The 16,468-nt window shown below is 38.6% G+C and overlaps 1 protein-coding gene across 7 annotated transcripts in view; it reads right to left on the bottom strand.

Annotated features, from left to right (window-relative positions):
- Positions 1-10,839: 10,839 nt before the first annotated feature.
- Positions 10,840-16,468, bottom strand: part of PEX5L (peroxisomal biogenesis factor 5 like) — a gene marked incomplete at its 5' end in the record, with an annotated part of 187,067 nt that continues 181,438 nt past the window's right edge. For all 7 annotated transcript variants that reach the window (XM_079705628.1, XM_079705627.1, XM_079705630.1 and 4 more), the window contains one exon: positions 10,840-11,244. In XM_079705628.1, coding sequence (XP_079561754.1) covers positions 11,040-11,244 — 205 coding nt within the window. In that variant the 3' untranslated portion in view covers positions 10,840-11,039. The remainder of the gene's footprint in view (positions 11,245-16,468) is intronic.

Genomic DNA, 16,468 nt, shown 5'->3' with positions numbered 1-16,468 from the left:
GGGGAGTTTTGCTACAGAGGAAAGCAAAGAAAGTGGGGTGGTGACTGATAGGGGAAGTGGGTGGGGCTGAGAGAAGTTCTTCCTTTTAAATATGAGAAATAAGATGGTCAAACAGTACAGTGTGGAGGATGTAGGAGGGCGAGGGAAGAAGTGCTGATCTGCTGTTCTTGAACAGGCAAGAGGTGATGGAATCCGGTGCCAAAGTCAGAGCTGACTTCAGGCAGGGCCTGGAAGACCTGTGTGGGGATGGGAGGAAGGCAGAGACCCAGTGCAGATGCCACGGTTAGGAGACTGAGTGCCGTGAGTCTGGGAGTTCTTTCCTGCCATCGTTTTCTAGGAGAGTAGGAAGCAAGATGCCCAGTTAAGAGGGAGTGTGTGGGAGATGGGATTTGAGGCGAGAGGAGAAGAAGAGTCACCCAGTTGAACTCTTCCCAAACTTGGACGTTTTCCTTTCTATTTTAATGAACTTACTTTGTTAACAATTCTGTAAATTTTATAAGGACAGCCTGTCATCAGTTTTTCAGTCCTCGTCAATTTTTCTCTATTATAACTTTTGCTATTGCAAATTCCCCTTTGCAGCCATTATTCCCACTGGGTCCAGCTTTACCAGGTCAAATTTTGCAAATCTAAATTTTGTCAAGACGATTTTGTTCTTCTTTATCAATTTTTAACCGATAGCAAATTTTACTATGAGCAGTGTTAGCCATTGTCTTGGAAATTTCTCTCAAGCCTACTGTTTCCCAGGTCAGTTTTTGCCGTTCTTTTAGTATTAAATGTGCTCTTTAGTCTGTTGTTAATCTCTAAGACCTTTTTTTCACCTGGCACAGTTTTTGCTGATTATGTTAATTATTTGCAGAAATATTAATTATGGACTGGATACAATTATCAGTAGAGCAAAGGCTTAGGACCTGGGTGCCCGCTGAAGTTAAAACGGCAAAATAGAAACACCCGGCCAAGGAATCCGGCACATGGTAGGTTTCAGTAAATGTTCGTTTCCTTTCTGTTTCCCTTTCAGAGAACTGGGCCTGGGAAGGCTGTACTGCCTGGATTCCACTTTTCTAAATTCAGTGGGCAAACTCAAGCAGGGCGCCTACTGAGAATCAGTAGTTTAGTTCCACAGGGCAAAATACTAAAATTAACCATGGGTGCCTAAAGTTCTGATTCCATAAGATGATTACCAGGCGGCATTATTGGTTATGTGGTGTAAGTAAAGGAAAAATAACGTCAGTCCTCTGTGAGCCCTAAAGTGCTGGCTAGGTGAGGTATTACCTTAAGGCGCCCTGTAAGGAAATGTAAAGAACTATTCAGACCTTGGTCTGCTTTTGAATACACACACGGAGTGAAGCAGCTATTTGAGGAAGTTAATATTCATGTTTAAAAAGTGGCGGGGGCGGGCTTCCCTGGTGGCGCAGTGGTTGAGGGTCCGCCTGCCGATTCAGGGGACACGGGTTCGTGCCCCGGTCCGCGAGGATCCCACATGCCGCGGAGCGGCTGGGCCCGTGAGCCATGGCCGCTGAGCCTGCGCGTCCGGAGCCTGTGCTCCGCAACGGGAGAGGCCACAACAGTGAGAGGCCCGCGTACCGCAAAAAAAAAAAAAAAAAAAAAAAAAAAGTGGCGGGGCATAGGAGACATAAAAAGGGTTTGATGAGTTATGCAAGAGGTGGGAAGAGGAGCCGCAGTTCACCACTAGGTAGACGGAACTTTACTGCATGTAGATTAACAGTGAAACAGGAAAGAGGTACAGCTTGCTTTCACAGAGAAAAGAGAATCCCACCAAGGTTAAGTGCTGCCTCAGGTGGAAAGAGAGGGCAGTGAAGAGGGAGAGCTTGTCCCCAACTCCACTTGGCTGGCTTCTTGTCGTTCAAATCTCAGCCCAAATGTCAGGTAAGAGAAACCTTTCCTGACCACCTGTAGATGAAGGAGCCCCAGTCACTCTCATACGTTACTTGCCTTGTTCTTCTAGCACTTTGCATTGCAGCACATGGCATTCTTATTTGTTAAAGTATTTGTTGAGCTCTCACAGAAATCTAAGCTCTTCAAGGGCTTGATTTGATTTAATTTCCACTGTCCTGCACTAGAACAGTACCTGTACTTAGTAGGTGCTCAAATATTTGACAAAAAAAAAAGACCCTAAAACAAGTATATTTTAATACTTTTATTCTAAAAAAAAAATCACAAAATCCAATTTCAGGTTAAATAATATTTTAGTCTTCCAAAATTAACAAAGGAGGAAGATCTTTGTTTTGTATCTAAAAGTGCATTTCCTATTTCCAGATAACTTGTGCAAAATCATAGGTAGTGATAGTCAATAAAAGGACCTTTTAACCAGTAGTACAAATTGGATTCCATTTGACTTGAAGCAATTCTGATCCCCATATCCCATTTTGAAAGATTTCTGAAAAGACCTTGAAGCCACAGAGAAAGTTTATTTGAAAACATAGTTTAAAATTGCACAAATATACAGTTTAATAATGTGAAAAAGGGAAGGCATGCTTCCAATAGTAGTACAAAAATACTACCTTTAATCTTGGTACTTTGCAAATTATAAGCCAATGGAGTAAATTAAACACATCAATATGATAAGAGATTTTTATGGTAGTAATTTTATTTCAAAGAGCAACACAGGGAAATATTAAGATGAAATCTTAATACCCAACAGAGTTGTGCTATGATATATAATATTTCACTAAATACACAGGTACATTATCATGTAGTATGCCAATAACTTACGCTCCTGCTTCCACTGCCATTAATTTACTATAGGTCACTTATTTTGGATTGGTTTTAATTTAAAAACTCAATGTAAACATTTAAGGTTAAATTTTTTTGTTATCTACTTCAGCTTAAAAATGAAATCCCAAGATTTTCAACATTATTGAGCATGATAAGGAAGCATCATAGAAGAATTTGTCTCAAACAGTATTTTAGATTAGATATGCAATATTCATAGATATACAAAATATATAGAAATATCTTTTCTAAATAGTTAATAAATGCTTATTGTAGTTTGTAAAAAGTTTACTAAATTAATCAGGTTTATTTTCAACAAATGTAAACAAATTTGGGCAATGAAAATTGGGTTAGATGATATGGGGATGGGGAATTGAAAATAATTGGTAAAATTTAGGTTTGCTATATTTCCTTTACTGCTAACACATTCAATCATGAACATATATCTCACGTGGCACAATTCTTTTGTGGTATTTTTATATATCTCAGTGAAATACTCACTGAGTGTGTATATTCCTTAGTTCTTTTTGTGTCACACCATTTCCCTCTCCAAGAAATTCAAAGAAAAGACACACACACACACAGACATTTTATTGGTGAGCAAAGAACTGCCTCATTCTTTTTTTTCATCTTAATATTATTTTGAGTGCAGGTTTCTAAAAGTGTCCCAATGAGCCTGTCAGGGTTTTGCTGTGACATTCTACAGTGCTACAAGAGTTCTCTCTTGGAGAGCAGTCCTAAGAAAACAGTTCTGAGATTGAGGATTGGGGCACTTGTTTCCAGAATGTTATTTTGGTATTTCTGCAGAGGGTACCAGTAGCGGAAACTTTATTCAAGGCAAAATGGAGAGTTATGTGAAATCTCACACTTTAGTTTTTTTTCTCCTCTTAGCTGTTTAATGCCTCCACACAACGGTCTTGGCGGGGTGCTTGGGGGATTCTGTCTTGGAGCTCATCTGGATGTGTGTTGGGGTGTAGGGTACGAAGTGACAAAGCTGTCGCTAACTAAAGACACCCCCATTGTCTTACTGAGATTTCTGGTTTCCTTGTCCTTATTTTTTCTGGAAGCTGGGGCCACAGAAAAGGTCAGTGGGAGGACTTTAGAGTTGGTTCTGAGTGACCATGAAATCACCTCATCAACCCTGAATTTCAGTGCTTTTAGACGGATTGACCAAGTCCAGTTTCTCAAGGGATGTGGCCCAAGTAGCTCACTTACCATACAAATAGGGCCGTGTTGAGGACAGTGGTGTGATAGACACCCCACACACTATGTGACATTTGTGGAAATTAAGGCCCCATGTCCACTTTGCCTTATGATGGTTTTTCATGTACCTGACGTTACCTTAACCTCCCCACCTTATTTAGAATGTCAGCATTTCTAAATTAGAAAAGCTCGAAATGCACTATTCAGAATTTAGAACCCAAAACTGTGCTGAGGCAATCAATCAACATGATTTTGTTCAGTAGCATTCAGACACGTGGATTTTGTTTCTATTTTGCATCTGTTGTGCCTCAACTGGTTTTTAAAAATCGTTTGGATGTCTAAAGATCTGGACTCCTCACAGGATTAGTTTGGCACGCACTGCAACACTGCATAAACCAGCCATGTGAATCTCAAGGACAGGATATTTAAAAGCAAGTAGAAAAACTAGAACACAAAGTTCATGAACAAGTTCCTTGTTCAGAAGCAAGGAAATATAAGCTAACCTATGAGACTGACTTAATCATGCACTGGGTAAATTTACATTCAGTAAAGTTATTTTGCATGCTTTGGTTAATATCTGAGTAGGCAGATTTGCAAGTGCTAATGCATGCTTTATTTTGGTACGTGAGGTTATATGTTTCACTTTTTAAAAACTGCCTTTTTACAAACCTTATGCCAGAGTTCATCTACAAACCCTCTTAAAAATATATATAGATCTGTCTACTTCTTAGTTCAAAACAGTTTAATTTCAACCAGTTCTGTAAATACTGAAATGATAAGGAAATGGTGCAGTAAAATCTGGCAAGGGAATACATTTGAAATTATTTTACAAAGTTGAAATCATGCATTGCATGTGTAATAATTTCTAAAACAAACAGAAGGCCTCAAAAAGATGGCACACAAATTAAGCCTTCAGAATACCCTGTTACTAGAATGCTTCTAGAAGCATTTCAAGAAATGAAACAACAACCACAACAACAGCTAACTTATTACAGTCCAATCAATTCAGGGACAAATGAGGAAGGGACACAAAACAACCATCTTGCTTTTTCTCTCTATTCCCAAGGAGCTCACAGACAAAGTTTATGGTACAGAGTTTGGGAGCTCCTGTTATAAGTAGGACTAGCTACAGTTGTATTCAAGTCTTGCTTGTATAGCACAAATATACTAGAAAGATTTATCTAATATTAATATCTAGACATGGTGCTAAGATTTAACATAATAGTTCCTTCAAAGAAAAGAATGAGGCAAGTGGCAGAAACCTCTGAAAGTGAGTGGGTACTGGACATTCCAACCCAGTTAAGTATCACAAATTTGCCATTCTAGTTGAAACACAGATCGACGGAGAAAGCACAGCTCATAGTTTTCTACTAACGTTTCCTGGTGAATAAGATCTGCCTTTCTTTCAAGGAGTCAGGGGGAGTGAGCTTGGGAGAAAGCAAGGGAAATGATGACTCAGTATGATTGGCCCAGTAAGTGGATGCCTTATTTCTCCTTTTCCCTAACCCTCCTCTGCCTCACTGTGAAGGTACAGGAGCACATGGAAATAGCTCACTAGACACAGTTATATTTTGAAATTCAGCAATGATCAATGGCCTTCTCTGCATTTTCATCCCATTGACTAGTGAAATTGGTCCTCAAAAGGCACGTTTATGAAATTGAGTGGTCATTCTAGTAAAGTATTACCATCCTCTAAGAGATCTTAGGCTATTTATTACTCAGTAACACAAGAAAAAGATACTCAGCGTCTTCCCAGAATGCCCCAGAAGGTAACCCAAAACACCCTACCCTTTCAAATGGAAAGAATAATTTAAATGACAATTTCACACCATGAAGATAAGATGCCAGAAAACGGTGCTGCCTTAAAAAATGTGTCACAGTTAAAAAAAAATGTATACAATAAAGACTGTTCTAAAATCTTGCTACTTTATTTTTGGTGGTGCCCTGATTTCTATAAACTTTCATGTGCTTTCTAGTAACTGTTTTTATTAAATTTTGTTAAAAAGTCTCATTGTATAAATGAATTTACAAAACAGAAACAGACTCAGATTTTGAGAACTTATGGTTACCAAAGGGGAAACGTGACAGGAGGGATAAATTAGGAGCTTGGGATTAAAATACACACAAACTATATATATAAAATAGATACCCAACAAGGACCTACTGTATAGCACAGGGAGCTCTACTCAATGTTCTGTAATAAGCTATATGAGAAAAGAATCTGAAAAAGAATGAATATATGTATAACTGAATCACTATGCTGTACACCTGAAACTAACATTGTAAATCAACTATACTCCAATAAAATTAATAAAAATAAAATTCAAAAAAGTATTATTGGGGGCTTCCCTGGTGGCGCAGTGGTTGAGAGTCTGCCTGCCGATGCAGGGGACATGGGTTCGTGCCCCGGTGCGGGAAGATCCCACGTGCTGAGAAGCGGCTGGGCCCGTGAGCCATGGCCGCTGAGCCTGCACGTCTGGAGCCTGTGCTCCGCAACGGGAGAGGCCACAACAGTGAGAGGTCCACATACAGCAAAAAAAAAAAAAAAAAAGTATTATTGAAGGAAAGGTATCCCCATGCTCTTGGGTTAGAAGAATTAATATTGTTAAAATTGCCATACTACCCAAAGCAATCTACAAATTTAATGTGATCCCTATGTAATTACCCATGATATTTTTCACAGAACTAGAACAAATAATCCTAAAATGTATATGAAACTGTAAAAGACCCAGAGTTGCCAAAGCAATACTGAGGAAAAAGAACAAAGCAGGAGGCATAACCCTCCCAGACTTCAGACAATATTACAAAGCTACAGTAATCAAAACATCATGGTATTGGCACAAAAACAGACATACAGTGATCAATGGAACAGAATAGAGAGCCCAGGAATAAACCCACACACCTATGGTCAATTAATCTTTGATAAAGGAGGCAAGAATATAAAATGCAAAAAAGACAGTCTCTTCAACCAGTGGTGCTGGGAAAGTTGGACAGCCACATGTAAATCAATGAAGTTAGAACACACCTTCTCACCATGCACAAAAATAAACTCAAAATGGCTTATAGACTTAAATATAAGATGTGACACCATAAAACTCCTAGAAGAGAACATAGGCAATACATATTCTAACATAAATCATACCAATGTTTTCTTAGGTCCGTCTCCCAAAGCAATAGAAATAAAAACAAAAATAAACAAATAGGACCTAATCAAACTTATAAGTTGTTGCACAGCAAAGGAAACCATAAGCAAAGCAAAAAGACAACCTACAGACTAGGAGAAAATATTAGCAAGTGATGTGACCAACAAGGACTTAATTTCCAAAATGTACAAACAGATCATACAACTCAACAACAAAAGAAACAACCCAATCGAACAATGGGCAGAGACCTAAATAGACATTTCTCCAAAGAAGACATCCAGATGACAAACAGGCACATGAAAAGATGCTCAACATCACTAATTATTAGAGAAATGCAAATCAAAACTATAATGAGGTACCACTTCACACTGGTCAGAATGGCCATCACTGAAAAATCTACAAATAACAAATGCTGGAGAGGGTGTGGAGAAAAGGGAACCCTCTTGCACTGCTGGTGGGAATGTAAGTTGGTGCAGCCACTATGGAGAACAGTATAGAGGTTCCTCAAAAAACTAAAAACAGAGTTACCATATGATCCAGCAATCCCACTCCTGGGCATATATCCAGAGAAGACTATAATCCAAAAAGATACATGCACCCCTATGTTCATAGCAGCACTATTCACAATAGCCAAAACATGGAAACAACCTAAATGTCCATATAAAGAAGATGTGTTACATGTATACAGTGGAATACTACTCAGCCATAAAAAAAGAACGAAATAATGCCATTTGCAGCAACAGGGATGGACACAGAGATTATCATACAAAGTGAAGTAAATCAGAGAAAGACAAATACCATATATCAGTTATATGTGGAATCTAAAATATGACACAAGGGGAGGAAGGGATAGTTAGGGAGTTTGGGATTGACATGTACACACTGCTGTATTTAAAATGGATAACCGGCAAGGGCCTACTGTATAGCACAGGGAACTCTGTTCAATATTATGTAACAACCTAAATGGGAAAAGAATTTGAAAAAAAAATGGATACATGCGCTTGTATAACTGAATCACTTGCTGTACACTGAAACTATCACAATATTGTTAATCAATTATACTCCAATATAAAATAAAAAGTAAAAAAAAAGGAAAAAAGATACAAATCAAAAGAGAAACAGACTCACAGACATAGAGATCAGACTTGTGGTTGCAAAGCGAGGTGGTGGGAGAGGGAAGGATTGGGAGTTTGGGGTTAGCAGATGCAAACTATTATATGTGGAATGGATAAACAACAAGGTCCTACTGTATAGCACAGGGAACTATATTCAATACCCTGTGATAAACAATAATGGCAAAGGATATAAAGAATGTATACATATGTATAACAATCACTTTGCTGTACAGGAGAAACTAACATCATTGTAAATCAACTATACGTCAATTAAAAAAATATTGAAAAACTCCTTGGGCAACAATTCTGCATTTCTTGACAGGTTAACAGCCTATGAAAATTTGGTTCTGACTTACACAGGTGTCTTGCAGAAAATCTTACTGAATGCTCTGCACATTACCAAATTATGATGGGAATGGAAGGTTGTCTCCTCTAACACAACTCTTTGGAGCTTGAAGTTACTTTGTATTCCAAAAGCAAAATAAAACTTGGGCAGCAAAATTTGCCACCACTTAGCAACAATCAAATCAAAACGTCCCACATTTACCCTACTGTCAGTCTTTAAATTGTTACTGATCTCATGTAGGTAGTGCCAGCAAGGCTAAGAAAACAGCCTATCGTTATTGCAAAATTCAGTGACTGTTGAAAGTATAGAATGACATCATAAATAGAACACCTGTAAAGTTTGCTCCTAATGGACTATGATGGATGCACGTCAGCTGGCCAGCCAGTGAATGCGCAGGGCTTGGGAGGAAGAACATGCACAGAATGGATGCTATTCTATCGGGGATATTCAAGCAGGCAGCTGTCATGGGTTGGAGACTGGGCCCCAAGAGTCCTTCCCCAGACTGAGTTTCTAAGATGCTAAAATTCTAAAGGATACCATTTATTCTTTAGAAAATATTGTTGAGCTTTATCTTGCTTCTCAGACTTCAGTGAAGGAGGCCAAGCCTGGGTTGTGACTCCTGCCCAACAGTGAATGCCTTAATGCCCTGCCTCCTGCTGGCCAGCTGGAGGCATCACCTAGCCCAGGTGGGCTTTGACATGAAGATAAATGCCTGGCACCACCATAGTGCCCTCAACTCTTTGTCTTTATGAACTAGAATAGGTTATGATGTATGGAAGCCTCAAGTACTTGTGGTTTCATGTGTCCCTGGGACCCCTTCCTACCCCCCGAGACTTCCAACATAACGGAAGAGAGGATTTCTGCCTGTACCTGGAGTTCGATGTCTCAGCATATATATACATTTCCTCTCCCCTCTCCCAGTAGAAGCTAACTCCCCAGTCAATTATACTCTTGACCCAAATGCTGTTTTGCAGGGTAACTATAATCATGAATGTAACCAGCTATTACTAACCAAAGAAGATGAAGAAAAAGTTGGGGTCAGATTGCATTGGGGAAGATTCTGGAAGAAGGAAGGAGACACAATAAAGAAGAATGGGACAACTTCCCAGGATAAACTACTAGAACTGGACCATCAGTGAAATTATATTTTGGTTACCATTTTGCAAACAATTTTTGTAATTCTTTAAAAAATGGTGTCTTTCCAACTAATCACCAAACTCCCAACAGGCACAAAACGCTCTAAAGAACGGAGTGGAATACAACCAATTAAACATCACCACCAGCAGAAAATTCCCGATGCTTGACAAATGTTCAAAGTGAAAGCCAGGCATGCATCTTTCATATTAAACCACTGACATTCAGTGAGGTTCAGCTAGAAAATATTGATCTTCTATCACTTAGAATGCAAAAGGGTGAGCAGTGCAGATTATTATGGAACTAAGAAAACACATAATTTGAAGGAAAAGATGTACTCATCACTCTTAAATACTATTTAAAATGTTAACAATTTAAAAGGAATATTAACTGTGCAGAGCAGTTAGAAAGCAAGGAAAATATGACATTTAAGCAAGTTAATGTTAACTCAGTAGAAATCACAATATCATCAAACTTTCTTCCTGCACAGAATTTGTGAAGAGATACTACCTTATCTCTTGCTTAAGTTCATACAGTCCCAGAAAAGCATGTGAGTAAGATCTGTGTTTGACATATGTCTTATCTGCTTTAAGAAAAACGTTCCTTCAAAACCCTACGCTATGAAAAACTATTTTTAGGAATTGTTATTTGGTCCGTTGATCAAACAAGGCTGAGTTCTCCAATCTTTTACCTCCAAGTTAAAAATTGGAGCAACAAAACAAAACTCCAGCAAGGCATAAATATTAAAGTGCATATATACAATCCCAGAAAAGTTTTGATTGGGAAAAGCAAAAATTTCTAGTGCAAAAACTGCTTTTGCCAGCAAAGCTCCCTCTCTGGAATCAAAGGGCAACAATAAAAGTTAAAATTGGAACAGGTTTAAGCAATGCCTCTCTTCAGTCAAGAGTTAATACATGTGCATGCACCTTGGCCCAAACTATGTTCAATCTGGTAAAAGGGGGAATTTCAGGGGACAGTTCAGAAACACAGTTCCCTGATCCAAGGCAGTGCTTTCTCCAGGTGTCCCATGAGCAAGTTCCTTAGATGTGTCATCAGCTGCAAGTGGGGACAAAACCCCAAAGAACAAACTTGCAATATGCTTGCAGCTTGTGAAGAGTATTCACACAGTTACTTAATCTTGGTTTGTGTCTATCAATTCTTCTTCTGAGCCTGACCTTGACTATATAATGTTTTGTGCTTTTGGATCTGAACAGAGACTGGGCATTGTCTGTAGGAATTCCCTTGGGTTATATCACCATAGCCTTTTGAACATTCGTTTTATCCTTTCTGGAATTCATAATGAAATAGTTTTGCATTTCTCAGTACAATTACACAGATCAGGGATTCTTTTTATTTTTTTCTTTTCCTTCAAGGATCCAAGTTGAAAGCTCTTAGGAGGACATCCAGGTCACCGAGATTAGCTGCCTGAAAGAGTTCCGGTTGGTCCATCAGAGAAAGGGCAATTCTGAGGGCAGCCCAGATATTCCCAGAGATTGCAGGATGAGGAACTTGCTGTTGATTCCTGCTCTTTCTTTGCAAACTGAGGGCAGTGAGAAAATTGCTGACCGCTTCTCTAAGAGGGTAGAAAAACAGGCATTTAAAAATGCAACAGATTTCAGAGTTAGCAAACTTAGAAATAAATGAATTAAGTTATCTTAGTCTAAAAATCCTAAATCACCTCTCTGGCATTTTGGATCATGAGGTGAACAACTTTCTGATTCTCTCATTATTCCTCTGTGAAAAGTCATTGTTAAATATAGTGAAGTCAGAAAGAAAAAAGGAGAGCAAACTTTATTTTAGGTATGTCTTGTGGGACAGGAAGAATAATAGCAAAACCATTGCTAACTCATTAATGCATTTGATTTTTCCCTACTCTAGGAATGATTTGAAGACTTAATACATCTGCAGATGTGATTTATATAACCAGAGGAGGCATCTGGCCTTACTCAGAAACGAAGTAGCTTAACTTTTCTCATTAGTTTAAGTTTTCTCAAAGTAGGAGGCAGCCGGGCTGAGTTGAGTTTGTTATCAAAGCAGCTGGACTTGGATCCCAGTTGTTTAGCCTTAGGCATATTTCTTCTCCAAGCCTCAGTTTCCCCATATGTATTACAGGGAGAATAAAAGTCATTTTAAAGCCTTGCTGTGAGGTGCAGCTGAATCATTTATGTGAAAGCTCCTATCATTAAGTTAGTTCAAGAGTTCTTCACGTGGTCTGGGGAACTCTGGGGATCAGTGAGGTCAAAATTATTTTTATAATAATACTGAGATGTCATTTTACCATTTCACTCTCATTTTCTCATGAATATACAATGGAATTTTCCAGTGACTATATGACATGTGATATCCCAATAGATTGACTGCAGAAGCAGAGGTGAGAATGTGTCTTCTATAAGCAAGATATTAAAGAAATTTGTAAAAATGATAAAAGAATGTCACTCTTTTCACTAAACTGTTTGAGAATAATTTTTTAAATAAAATATATAATTCATGTTAACATGTAATTAGTTTATTATTATTTTTAAATGAATCTCTTTTCTGTTTCTAATATGGTAAATATTGATAGGTATAACCCACATAAACAAAAGCCCCTTGAGGTTCTCAATAATTGTTAAAAGTGGAAAGGGGCCCCAAGAATACAAAGTTTGTGACCCACTGAGTCAGATGCTGTCCAGAGGCCTAGCTCCCGTGGTCCATTACTGTGCTCTGTTGCTTGCGTGCCCGGTGTACCTGCCGGGACTGCCCTCTTCAGCTTTCCTGTCACCTAGGAACGTGTAATATGTATCTGACAAACTTGTCTTTGCTAAGAATGACGCCTCTTTCACTTGTATCTTCTTTACTCTTCTTAAAAGCTTTTCACATACTTGATCTCATTTAATCCTACAAGGTAGTCACTGTTAAGCATCTGGTAAGAAACCATAAAGAAAGCGAGGCTGGATTTCTGATTCCAATGCACACGATCCAGGCATTTGCTCATCTATATTGTTAGATCTGCCCAGAAGTAAAGGGCAATTGGGGAATGGTTGCACTGTAGGTAGCAACCTGGGTAATGGAAGGGAGTGGGTGTTCTCATCAACCCTCTTCTGGGTTTCTTGTAATCAAGGAAGAGAAGAGGATTTATAGCAGATGCACACGGAGAGTTTACTTTGGAGGCCCTTTCTGGCTTCCTCGGCACAGGAAGGCAGCTCGAATGACAGTGACTCCAATTCCTCTCATCATCCTAGGCCTGTAAGAACTCTGGGGAAGGAAGATGCTGCAGTGCCCTCCTGCATGCCCTCCCGCACAGGCTGCTCCTGCCCCGATGTGTGGCACTGGTCTCCGAGGGCCGTGGAGACCTGTTAGCCTCGTCAAGCAACTCCAGGTTTTCTCATGAAGACAGTCTAAACTTTTCCCCCAACTTGAGAACTCAGAGGCCTTTGAGGGGACTCAGAAGACTGTACGTGTACAAGTGGGAATAGTTTTCAAATGTTACACACATATATGTGTGAATAAGTTTAAATTGTTTTAAATGTTGTGTCACGACTAATAAAAAGCACATTCATTTAAAAGTATTCTTCATTTTATAGTAGCTCTCCCTCATTATACTAATACTAAAAACATTACATATCAAATGGGATGAGATTAATGTTTTTAATTAAAAAGGGGTCCTCACTTTTGAAAAGGTTAAGATTTTTTTGTCTAAGTTCTACTTTGAAGTTCCTACTGACAAAAGGGTAGCATTTTAAGCTCCACCCAGGTTTCACGCCAATTTCCTCTCCTTATTTCAATTGTATACAGTAGGAGGAGAGGGCTCACCTTTGACTCTGTATAGAACGTGAGATGACAAATAGCGCATGTTATAGCTACATACACAGACACCTGCGGTTCTTTAGGGAGAAGGCCCAAGACTGGTGGATACCAACTCCTGGCTTTCTTCTGGGCCACATCTCTATTGAGGGTTGTCATTTCCTAAGCACCCACTTATACCGCAAGTGAAACTTATTTTCAGAATGCATTTAAGGCTCATGTCTCTCTTGATGGCCTTTTTTCTCAGGAAAAAATGCAAGATGTTTATTTACTTCACAAAATTTCCAATATTCTACATGACAATAAAAGACCCACACATTTTAGCCAAAACACTTTGCTGTTCCAAAGTATCTATTTGATTCAAGTGGACAGACTTAGCAAACAAGAAAACAGGATGCACAGTTAAATTTGAATTTCAGATAAACAATGAATAATTTCCAGTATAAGTATATCCCATGGAATATTTGGGAAATACTTATCTTAAAAACATATTTGGTATTTATCTGAAATTCAAATTTAGCTGAGCATTCTGCATTTTATCTGGCAACCCTAAAATTGACTTGCTCTTATACAGGAGACTTTCTACTTGAGATAAAAAATTCACACCTCAACAAAGTTTGTCCATTTCTACTTATTATGGACTTTCATGGCCTCCTGCAAATAGTTGCCCTACTGAGTCTTACATCTGTGAGTGTCAAGAAAATATTTTATTGGCCCCTCAAGTATTTTTTTCTACACTAAGGAGTTACAATTAAAACTCATCCTAAAGCTTTAGAAAATTTTCATGCTAAAAGAGGACTTTCTAAAGCTTAGTGTGTAAATCAATGAAGTTAGAACACTCCCTCATACCATACACAAAAATAAACTCAAAATGGCTTAAGGACTTAAATATAAGATATGACACCATAAAGCTCCTAGAAGAGAACATAGGCAAAACATTCTCTGACATAAATTGTACCAATGTTTTCTTAGGTCAGTCTCCCAAGGCAAAAGAAATAAAAGCAAAAATAAACAAATGGGGCCTAATCAAACTTATAAGCTTTTGTACAGCAAAGGAACCATCAACAAAATGAAAAGACAACCTATGGAATGGGAGGAAATGTTTGCAAATGATGCAATCGACAAGGGATTAATCTTCAAAATATACAAACAGCTCATACAGCTCAATATCAAAAAACCATACAACCTAATCAAAAAATGGGCAGAAAACCTAAACAGACATTTCTCCAAAGATGACATACAGATGGCCAACAGGCACATGAAAAGATGCTCAATATTGCTAATTATTAGAGAAATGCAAATCAAAACTATAATCACACCGGTCAGAATGGCTATCATCAAAAAGTCTACAAATAATAGGGACTTTTCTGGTGGCGCAGTGGTTAAGAATCCGCCTGCCAGTGCAGGGGACATGGGTTCGAGCCCTGGTCTGGGAAGATCCCACATGCTGCAGAGCAACTAAGCCCGTGCGCCACAACTACTGAGCCCATGTGCCACAACTACTGAAGCCCATGTGCCTAGAACCCATGCTTCTCAACAGGAGAAGCCACCGCAATGAGAAGCCCATGCACCATAACAAAGTAGCCCCCACTCACCACAACTAGAGAAAGCCTGCGCACAGCAAAAAAGACCCAATGACCCAACACAGCCAAAAATAAATAAATAAATAAATTTATTAAAAGAAAAAGTCTACAAATACAAATGATGGAGAAGGTGTGGAGAAAAGTGAGTCCTTGTACACTGTTGGTGGGAATGTAAACTGGTGCAGCCACTATGGAAAACAGTATGGAGTTTCCTTAAAAACCTAAATATAGAGCTACTGTATGATCCAGCAATCCCACTCCTGGGCATATATCTGGAAAAGATGAAAACTCTAATTTGAAAAGATACATGCATCCCAATGTTCATAGCAGCAGTATTTACAATAGCCAAGACATGGAAGCAACCTAAATGTCCATTGACAGACGAATGGATAAAGAAGATGTGGTGTGGTATATACACACACACACACACACACACACACATGCACACACACAATGGAATGCTACTCAGCCATAAAAAAATAAAAAAGAACGAAATAGTGCCATTTGCAGCAACATGGATGGACCTAGAGATTATCATACTAAGTAAAGTAAGTCAGAGAAAGACAAATATATGATATCACTTATTTATGGAATCTAAAAAAATGATACAAATGAATTTACTTACCAAACAGAAACTGACTCACAAGACACAGAAAACAAACTTACGGCTACCAAAGGGGAAACGTGGGGGAGAGATAAATTAGGAGTTTGGGATTAACAGATGCACACTCTATATATAAAATAGATAAACAACAAGGATTTACTGTACAGCACAGGGAACTATATTCAATATCTTGTAATAAACTATAATGGAAAAGAATCTGAAAAAATATATATCTGAATTACTTTGCTGTACACTAGAAACTAACACAACATTGTAAATCAACTATACTTCGATTTTGTTTTAAAAAGGCCTCCTTTAGTGAACGCAATATTTCTATGTGTACATATGTATTTATTTACATCTCTCCTTGCTCCAAAAGAAGGGCCTAAGGTGTCATAAAGCACATAAGAACCAACCTAGTCAGTGAATAAAGGTAGTAAAGATAAAATCAGGTTAGGGAAGTCAGAGCCAGGAATGAAGCTAGTATATGGAACAGACAGCACAGATTTGACTCCGGCCCTTTGTGGAGCTGCGGTAAAGAGGGCCTCTGCAGTGGCACATTTCACAACATCCATAAAATAAAACAAACTGGCTGCTCAGGAATCACTCAGCTATTCTTCGTTTTGACCTAAGATCCTCATAGAAGACAGAGTGTAATCCAGTGACTAATGTTCTTTCTAAGATCCTTTGAGTATAAATGCAGCAACTAGTTTCTAAAGCTTCAATATTTGCCAGTGGCACAATGCTCTAATGCAGTTCAGAGACAGCAATTCTTCAGATGTCAAAAGATTGCAATCCAATTATGCAGCTCTCTCATGACTTATCTA

Source organism: Hyperoodon ampullatus, assembly GCF_949752795.1.
Source record: "Hyperoodon ampullatus genome assembly, chromosome: 5".
NCBI lineage: Eukaryota > Metazoa > Chordata > Mammalia > Artiodactyla > Ziphiidae > Hyperoodon > Hyperoodon ampullatus.
Note: the sequence above shows the minus strand (reverse complement) of the source record. Positions and strands in the feature narration are given on the sequence as shown.